General features: G+C 40.2%; 1 protein-coding gene across 2 annotated transcripts in view; it reads left to right on the top strand.

Moving 5' to 3' along the window:
- Positions 1-966: 966 nt before the first annotated feature.
- Syn1 (Syntrophin-like 1) overlaps positions 967-10,126 on the top strand; it is a 181,084-nt gene continuing 171,924 nt past the window's right edge. For both annotated transcript variants that reach the window (XM_068393584.1, XM_068393583.1), the window contains exons 1-2: positions 967-1,098; positions 2,959-3,259. In XM_068393584.1, coding sequence (XP_068249685.1) covers positions 2,978-3,259 — 282 coding nt within the window. In that variant the 5' untranslated portion in view covers positions 967-1,098; positions 2,959-2,977. The remainder of the gene's footprint in view (positions 1,099-2,958; positions 3,260-10,126) is intronic.

Genomic DNA, 10,126 nt, shown 5'->3' with positions numbered 1-10,126 from the left:
CAAAATATGCAATTACTTGGATCATAAAATCTATATGATTTAGTGACATAAACGAAGGCTTCGTACATGTCATGAAAACTGTAGCCAGGATATCTTTAACTTTTAACTAAATTTGCTTTTTTGATTGTGTTAAAAACTTGCAACGGAGAAGAGCGAATAGTGGCAGGCTCGTTTACAGCATACGCTACATTCGTTAAAACGGTTCATTTATTAATTATTGGCAGCTCTCCAAAAAGGACCCTCGCTTCTTCAAAAGTAGTCATCCCAGTAAATAATAATTAGCTGTAGTTCTTTGAACAAAAGGTCCGACATGAATGGAGTTGTTCCCAGCTTTAGAAAGATGGAAAAGGGCAGGTTCCCGTTCTAGCTGACGTAAATAATTTATTCCCTCACCCGAGGCAGGAGGTGGTACGCATTCGAGTTTCAAATTATTCGTTCGTTTGATTTATTTTAGCAAGATTTAAGCTGTTATTTGCTTTTTTTATAATGCAAATACGTATAGAATATCTATTTAAAATACACTAGAACTGATTTAACCCTTCGTATACCAATTATACACTCTAGAAGATAATTCCACACCCAACTCCTATTGTACTACGATGTTCGTTTAGATTTGTCTTAGGCTTAAGCTTGAAAAATGAAGTAATGCATGGTATATAGACTAAATGTAAGAATCATCTTGTTTTAAAAAGCTTTTAGAGCGGTCAATACGTATAAATGAATAACGTATTTTTATTTTTTATTCTGTAATCCATGAAATAACTAAGTGAAGAGCGCAAGTGGTATCGACTATCCAGAGGAGCTCCATCTAGGGAAATACCTCTAATTGTTTAAGCGACGCCTGTATAAGAATGACTTTAACAATAATTATTATATATTAAAAGGAAATTGAATCGAATATAATTTTTACGAAGTTTTGTAGAAGTTAAAAAAAAATATAAGGTGAGTGAATTGGTTGGTGCCTACCTTTGGAATTAATCTTCCTCTGTGCATACTCGAATGCAACTTTGTTATTGCTGGAGCTGGACTCAAACCTCCCCAAGGTTGTATTAATTTACTTCTTTAATGGAGGCCTAGATTCGAGGAGCAGAGGTTGATGTGAGTAATAGTTAAGGGAAGATGTAGAGATGTCATGAATCGACAGTAGAACAAATATGAAAGGTCAATTAACGAAGAACTAAGTGGTTATTATCTCAAGTGGCTTGTGCAAAGGAAGTGACACTTGACTGCTAACCCAACTTAACCTGAGCCAGTAAGCATATACTGTAGTGGCGCGGCCATTCGTAAGTCGGCATTATGTTAACGCCTGAAAGTTACTTTTGGTTACTTCAAGCCAGTTACACTAATGAATCACGTTCTAAATTCAGTTAACTCGTCGACTGAAGCTCCAAAGGTGGTAAACATAACACGTCTGAAAGCAACCCTGTGCACAGACGGCCATAATGCTGTAGTTTAGACTCGATTTTCATTCTGGTATCGAATTGATTTATCACCAATGACGTTTTCTTGAAATACCATTAGCCTAGACAATATTTATTTTGGCAGTTTAGTCTTTAAGCAATTTAGGTGGTCATTGTCATCTCTGAAAACAACCCCATTTTGTATGTAGGTGAGGATAAAGGTAGAAACCTGGTATTAGGGTGTATGTATGATAGCAGCCACCTGTATGTATTATTATGTCTCTAACTTAGAATACGGTAGTGTAAGGGGGTCGTTAGGCACCCCCCCCCATTAAGTAAGTAGGTAAGGACACGACTTGTAGGTTGGGTTAGGGGGGGAAGTTTTGGGTTAGTTGATGTCTATTTTTAATTGTGTGAGTAACTGGCTGCTGATATACAAAGGCTCCCTGGTATTTTTTGCTCTTGAGAAAAGGGAAATTGGTGAATATCGTAGTGGCACTTGTGATGCTTATGTACGTTGGTTATTATTGTAGTTACGGGTGGGGAAACGTTTCCTAGTAAAAACCAACTTTTCCCTGGTGAAATGTGTTTTAGGCATATTTTCACGTGGGTCCCACCCAGCGTCATTACCACTTGATGTACATAGGAGCTTGATGTTTTTCTTTTTCGCGAGCGAAGCGACCCCACGGCAGAGCAAAAACCATTAGACACTATCAAAATATTACCGAAATCTACTGGTTTTGCTCCGTCATGCGCTCGCTTTGCTCACAAAAAAAAAAAAAAAAAGTAAAACGTCAAGCTCCTATGTACTGGCAAGCAGTAATGGCGCTGGGTGGGACCCTACCGTAATATTACCTAAACATATCTCAAATGGTTCTGATATTATTTTCTACCAGCACCAGGAAGTTTTGGAGTGAGCTTCAAACTCATCAATTTTCATTCAAAACAGTTATAAAAATTGTGTGAAGTACATGAAAATATGCCTAAAAACCACATTTCACCAGGGAAATGTTGAAATGTCACTTGAACAGTTTGTGGTTATTTTAATCTCTTTTTCTATGACAATTTTGTTTGATGGGCTCAAGTAGTAAGGAAATAAAAGGAATAGCTTACACTAATCTCAGTTACTTCCACTTAACCTTACTTAGATTGGTCAAGAGAGATCCCCAGACTGACGTCACAAGATGGCTAAGATTGGCCTCTTTAACAATGCATTCAAAATTTAGGAAGGGAAAAAATAGAATTGGCCTAATGTGGTGTACAGCTCGTACATTGATGTCTTGTTCAAATTTAATATGTGAAGATTATGTAAGTAATTTTTCTTTGCAAAGAGAGTGCTTTACCTTGATAGATTGCATACTAATACTGCTTTTCCTAGAAAATTTGCATAGAATAAACTTGCATCACAATAAAAAGGTTTTTGATAAGAATGCCTACACAGCCATGTTTACAAATGGTGTAGAGGTAAAATATGATGTAACCATTACGTGATACTGTATTTACGATTAAGGTATAATGTTTTAAGATTAATTTGTAATTCAGTTATAATCTTGTGCAGGTGATGTGACCACAAGAGAATGGGGGAGAAGGTGGGTAACTTGGAGGTCCTCGTGGGGGGCAACTGGCACGAGGCTCGCCTAACCCTCGAGGGCGACCTGCTTTTTGTCACCCTTACTGACTTAGATGACGTGAATGCACAGGGATCTGATGGTGAGTCAGGACCTAGCGATGTCCCTGAACCAATTGCAAGCCAGAAGAGAGTTGTCCAGATATGCAAGTCTGACAACAATGGCTTGGGTATCTCCATTAAAGGAGGTCGAGAGAATAAAATGCCTATTCTCATTTCTAAGATATTTAAGGTAAGATGGGTTTTTTCTTTATGATTTAGTTGTTTTCTGTGTAAGTCTGTGTTAAAACTTGTAAATAGGAATTTATGTCATAAAGGAATACAGTATTACTAACCTTTTCTAATGTAATATTATACCTTCAACTATCAGGATGTTATTTGTAATTTTCATCTGGTCTTATTTTCAGGTTTGTTTCTTTCATTCCATTTTGAAATTTGTTTATATTTAACAATATGGTCCAGTTTACATATCCTTGAATGTAAAAGAAGATATTTAGGTCTATGGATTCCCATGAATGTGATTATAAACATTGTTCACTTTACACTTAGAAATATTCTTTGTAACTAGTTTTCACGTTCTGCATGGGATAACAGTGGTCCTTGAATTTAGGTAGAAAAATTGATAGGAATATAGTTGGGTACTGTGTTGCTCTAACTAGCAACTTGCTCTTCAGTTTGAACTTCATAATCTTTGCAGCAATGCAGTTAACCAAAATATTTTTCATCCAATGCAAATACAAACCATCGTCCCTTACTTAAACAGTTAATAGATGGATAACAGAAAACTGAATTACAACAGTTAAAACTTTTAACAAGGTGTAAACAACTGGCAGGTAATTACCTTGTCGGCAGCATGGAGACAACTGCCCTCCCCTGTAGTTTATTGTAACCGTACTTGGATTTCAGCTGTTAGAGAGTACGCTTGTTCCTCTCTGCTGGAAACTTTGACAGTTTTTGCTTTGTATATTTCTTTAAAATTTCTTTCTCTTTTCAGCCTTGCATATATGTGTTTGTGACTACTAAACACTTCATGCGTTTTTTACTTCAGTTTAGGTCCTTTTCATGACACTCATATGTATTAGTGGTCCTTTGATTAGGTCCCTGCCTGGTGATCACTGGTTCCGGGAGGTCATTCTTCAAAGGGGAGGCAGAATCCCTTCCGCTTAGGGGTCCTTGAGATTGCTTGTGACCTCTTCCTCTTTCCCTTCAGTCTCCTGTGGAGGCCAGTCAGGAATGTGTTATTCCATTAACCTTTTTCAAACCTCAAGGTTGTTAGTTTATCTTGTTTCACTTGGGATGTGAGAGTCTTTCTCCCGAGGGGAGATTTTCTTCGGTCGGTTTGATGTTATGATGTGGCGATTAGAAAAAAAGAATCCTGAAGCACAGGCCGACCAACCCAGAGAGTTCCTTTTTATTATTACTACTTGTTCAGCTACAACCCTAGTGGGAAAAGCAGGATGCTATGAGCCCAAGGGCTCCAACAGGGTAAATAGCCCATTGAGGAAAGGAAGTAAGGAAACATAGAATACTGGATGTAGTGTACCTGATTATACTCTCAAGCAAAACAACAACCCAGGATAGTGAATGACTATGGCACTACCCAAGACGAGATCAATGGTTTGATTTTGGAGTGTTCTCCTAGAAGAGCTGCTTATCATAGCTAGAGTCTTTTCTACCCTTACCAAGAGGAAAGTAGCCACTGAACAATTACAGTGCAGTAGTTAACCCATTGAGTGAAGAATTTTTTTAGTTATCTAAGTGTTGTCATTCGTATGAGGAAGAGGAGAATGTGTAAAGATTAGGCCAGACTATTCGTTGTATGTTTAGGTAAAGGAAAAATTAGTCATAACCAGAGAGCGATCCAATGTTATACTATCGGGCAAGTCATAAGTCCCAATGGCTCTCTAGCATTAGTACCTCATTGGGTTCCTTAGCCAACCTATTACCTACTTAAGTTTCCTCTTCATGGTTTTGTGAGAGGCATAGACACTAGCGGTCACTCTTGGTCAAAGACTTTCTTGGGACACTTCTCGATCTCCATGTTGCTGCCCTTCTTAGAGGATTTGGGCAATAATGACCAAAGACTTTTCCACGGGGACCGTAGCTGCACCTCCAGGCTTCGCCCTTCAAGAGGTTCTTCTCCAGAGCTCTTCTGCTCCTTGAAGCATGCTCTCATGGTTGCTTGTCATCCTTTTTTTATCTTTCCTTCGAGGACGTTTTTCAGCTGCAGTCCAGTCGTCATCCTCAAGATCCGTCCTCTTCATAGGAGAATCTCTGTCACCTTTCCTGCCCTTGTTCCTGACCTGCTGGGAACTTCATGGAACTAATAGACCTGCTACGACTTTGAGGACATTCTCACTAGGCTGCGCCCTTCAGGTCCTCCTCCTCCATAGCTTTGTTCCTCTGAGCATGCTCACAAGGTTGTTTGTCAACCTTGTCCTGATTCTTCTTCTTTAGAAGAGGATCACTGACACCTCTGGCATCCTTCATCCTGATCTTCATGGAACTTCTAGCTTTAGCATGCAACTTCATGGCCCCTCTTAGCTGTAGTTCTGAACATCCTCCTCCAGAACTCTAGCTCTTAGGAGCTTGTTCGCTATGTTTCTTGGTGTATTTCTTGACTGTAACCTGACTCTAAATGCCCAAATAAATAATGTAATAAAAACTGCTGGATATCATCTAAGAAATATTGCGTTTATAAAAAAAGTACCTGGACGAAAATTCTGTAAAGAAACTTGTGATAAACTGTGTTATTACCAGGATTGACTACTGCAACTCTATCTATTACAATTTACCAAAAGTGCAACTTGAGAAATTAAAAAACACAATAAACAGAAGAGCAAGACTGATGGAAGGTGTCCCACCTAGAGAAAGGATCACCCCTATACTAATCGATTTACACTGGCTGCCGATTAAAGCAAGTATTGAATTTAAAATATATACAATAACCCACCAAGTTTTCAGAACGGGGCATCCAAAATACTTTAGAGAATTGCTACATATTGCGCAACCAATATGTAGCCTTTAAATATGCAGCCCCGAGTCTATATAATAATCTCCCACGATACATTCAAATGATTGAAGACATTAAGGCTTTCAAGAGGAAACTGAAGACTTTCTTATTTCATCGGTCATACAACAATGAGGATTTAAGTCAATGAACAATATGCGACATGAAACCTTAAATACTCTGAACGAACAAGGTAAAACGACAGTGGAGGTCCTGTAGAGAGTGGGGTTCCCTGCTGTATGGGACTGGAAAAGCAGCCATCAAAATAAAGTAAAGCCTCTTCCTGCTCCTTCCTCTTTGGAAGAGGATCTTTGATGCCCTTGGCATCCTTCTCTTCAATCTTCGTGGAACTTCTTTGGAGCGGGTGAGTGGCTTGAATCCCTTCATTAATCTTCAGAGTGGGAGTTGTCCTCCCTGGTGCCTCTCCGAGGGAGGTATCCTTCTGTCTTCTTCCAGTCCATCTTGGTACTGTTCCTTTTGCCACTCCAGGTGTCTTTGTAGTCTCCTGCATAGTCACTGTCAAAGGAAGAGCCTCTATGCCCAAGCACTGATCCCCTCCTGGTTGCTCTCTTGGCCATGCTCCCCCTTGCTTAGCCACCATCTGCCTGGTCGCGCTCTTCTTGTTCACTCCTCGCCTGGTTGTGCTTCTCTTAGACGTGCTCCTCCCAGTTCTCTACCAAGCCTCACTATGACCCTCTTTAGCAGAAGTGCGCAGGGCCAAATGCAATCTTGCTTAAACTCCCGTGCCTTTTAGTCTTTGTCTCTTAAGACTATCTCTCTTGGTTGCAAAATAGGCTACTGGCTTCTCAGCTAATTCTTGATGGTTACCAGTGAGGTGACGTTTCATACTTGTGGGGCGCATGGCATCATTGCTCAGAGTTTTCAGGCATACAACACACCGGGTACGTCGAAGTCTCCCTTGCTGAGTGATGTGAAGCCGTATTTGAGGTACTCTTCCATGTATTTCCTAGTTTTCCCTTCCTGAGCCATTTTGTTCCAGGATTCTGTGAAGAGAGAGAGAGTGTGTGTGTGAACGAAAGTTAAAGAAAAAGAAAGAGAAATAAAGAGAGTGTGGGGAAGAGTAAAAGAAAGAGCGAGAAAGGAAACAAAAAAGTTAACGAGAAAAAGAGAGAAGGGGGGAGGGAGGGAGGAACAAAGAAGGAGATGAAGCAGGAATGTTAGAGAGAGAAAGGACAACACAAAGAAAAATAACATAATGGAAGGCAAACATACCATATCTGCACTTTTGACAATTAATATACATACCGGTTCACACAAATGTGTACATACTGGTACATAAGTATTTCAAGTTCAAGAATACACGCAATTCATAACGATTCACTTAAATGAGCATAAATACGTAAAACAAACCGACATATAGTTCAATACCCATTTTAATATACACATGAAATTCAATGCATATGTATATTAACAAATAAATAAATCCACACACACAAATGCATATATATTTTTATACATGTGATAAGTAGTTAAAATGAACTTTCAAACTGCGTACCCACATAAATTCACACATATACTACATGTACCCAATATTTACATTCTTTTAAGTCACACATATGCACTTATACACAAGTTCCGTTACATAAATTTACATATACATACATACGTATACCAAAGGCACTTCCCCCAATTTTGGGGGGTAGCCGACATCAACAATGAAGACAAAACAAAAAGGGGACCTCTACTCTCTACGTTCCTCCAGCCTAACCAGGGACTCAGCCGAGTTCAGCCGGTACTGCTAGGGTGCCACAGCCCAACCTCCCACATAATCCACCACAGATGAAGCTTCATAATGCTGAATCCCCTACTGCTGCTACCTCTGTGGTCATCTAAGGCACCGGAGGAAGCAGCAGGGCCTACCGGAACTGCGTCACAATCGCTCGCCATTCATTCCTATTTCTAGCACGCTCTCTTGCCTCTCTCACATCTATCCTCCTATCACCCAGAGCTTTCTTCACTCCATCCATCCACCCAAACCTTGGCCTTCCTCTTGTACTTCTCCCATCAACTCTAGCATTCATCACCTTCTTAAGCAGACAGCCATTTTCCATTCTCTCAACATGGCCAAACCACCTCAACACATTCATATCCACTCTAGCCGCTAACTCATTTCTTACACCCGTTCTCACCCTCACCACTTCGTTCCTAACCCTATCTACTCGAGATACACCAGCCATACTCCTTAGACACTTCATCTCAAACACATTCAATTTCTGTCTCCATCACTTTCATTCCCCACAACTCCGATCCATACATCACAGTTGGTACAATCACTTTCTCATATAGAACTCTCTCTACATTCATGCCCAACCCTCTATTTTTTACTACTCCTTTAACTGCCCCCAACACTTTGCAACCTTCATTCACTCTCTGACGTACATCTGCTTCCACTCCACCATTTGCTGCAACAACAGACCCCAAGTACTTAAACTGATCCACCTCCTCAAGTAACTCTCCATTCAACATGACATTCAACCTTGCACCACCTTCCCTTCTCGTACATCTCATAACCTTACTCTTACCCACGTTGACTCTCAACTTCCTTCTCTCACACACCCTTCCAAATTCTGTCACTAGTCGGTCAAGTTTCTCTTCTGTGTCTGCTACTAGTACAGTATCATCCGCAAACAACAACTGATTTACCTCCCATTCATGATCATTCTCGTCTACCAGTTTTAAACCTCGTCTAAGCACTCGAGCATTCACCTCTCTCACCACTCCATCAACATACAAGTTAACAACCACAGCGACATCACACATCCCTGTCTCAGCCCCACTCTCACTGGAAACCAATCGCTCACTTCATTTCCTATTCTAACACATGCTTTACTACCTTTGTAGAAACTTTTCACTGCTTGCAACAACCTTCCACCAACTCCATATAACCTCATCACATTCCACATTGCTTCCCTATCAACTCTATCATATGCTTTCTCCAGATCCATAAACGCAACATACACCTCCTTACCTTTTGCTAAATATTTCTCGCATATCTGCCTAACTGTAAAAATCTGATTCATACAACCCCTACCTCTTCTAAAACCACCCTGTATTTCCAAGATTGCATTCTCTGTTTTATCCTTAATCCTATTAATCATTACTCTACCATACACTTTTCCAACTACACTCAACAAACTTATACCTCTTGAATTACAACACTCATGCACATCTCCCTTACCCTTATATAGTGGTACAATACATGCACAAACCCAATCTACTGGTACCATTGACAACACAAAACACATATTAAACAATCTCACCAACCATTCAAGTACAGTCACACCCCCTTCCTTCAACATCTCAGCTTTCACACCATCCATACCAGATGCTTTTCCTACTCTCGTTTCATCTAGTGCTCTCCTCACTTCCTCTATTGTAATCTCTCTCTCATTCTCATCTCCCATCACTGGCACCTCAACACCTGGAACAGCAATTATATCTGCCTCCCTATTATCCTCAACATTCAGCAAACTTTCAAAATATTCCGCCCACCTTTTCCTTGCCTCCTCTCCTTTTAACAACCTTCCATTTCCATCTTTCACTGTCTCTTCAATTCTTGTGCCAGCCTTCCTTACTCTCTTCACTTCTTTCCAAAACTTCTTCTTATTCTCTTCATATGACTGACCCAGTCCCTGACCCTACCTCAGGTCAGCTGCCCTCTTTGTCTCACGTACCTTGCGCTTTACTTCCACATTTTTCTCTCTATATTTTTCATACTTCTCTATACTTTTACTCTGCAGCCATTCTTCAAAAGCCCTCTTTTTCTCTTCCACTTTTACCTTCACTCTTTCATTCCACCATTCACTGCCCTTCCTCATGCTGCCTCCAACAACCTTCTTGCCACATACATCACTTGCAATCCCAACAAAACTTTCTTTTGCTAACTTCCACTCTCCTCTAAATTACCAGTTTCTCTTACTCTCACCTCGTCATATACCATTTTCAACCTTTCCTGATATTTACTTTTTACCCCCGGTTTTATTAGCTCTTCAACCCTCACTATCTCCCTTTTACATCCACCTACTCTATTCCCCCACTCTTTTGTTACAACTAATTTTCCTTCCACCA

Source organism: Palaemon carinicauda, chromosome 19 (assembly GCF_036898095.1).
Source record: "Palaemon carinicauda isolate YSFRI2023 chromosome 19, ASM3689809v2, whole genome shotgun sequence".
In the NCBI taxonomy this organism is placed as follows: domain Eukaryota; kingdom Metazoa; phylum Arthropoda; class Malacostraca; order Decapoda; family Palaemonidae; genus Palaemon; species Palaemon carinicauda.
This window is presented reverse-complemented; position numbering and strand designations above follow the sequence as displayed.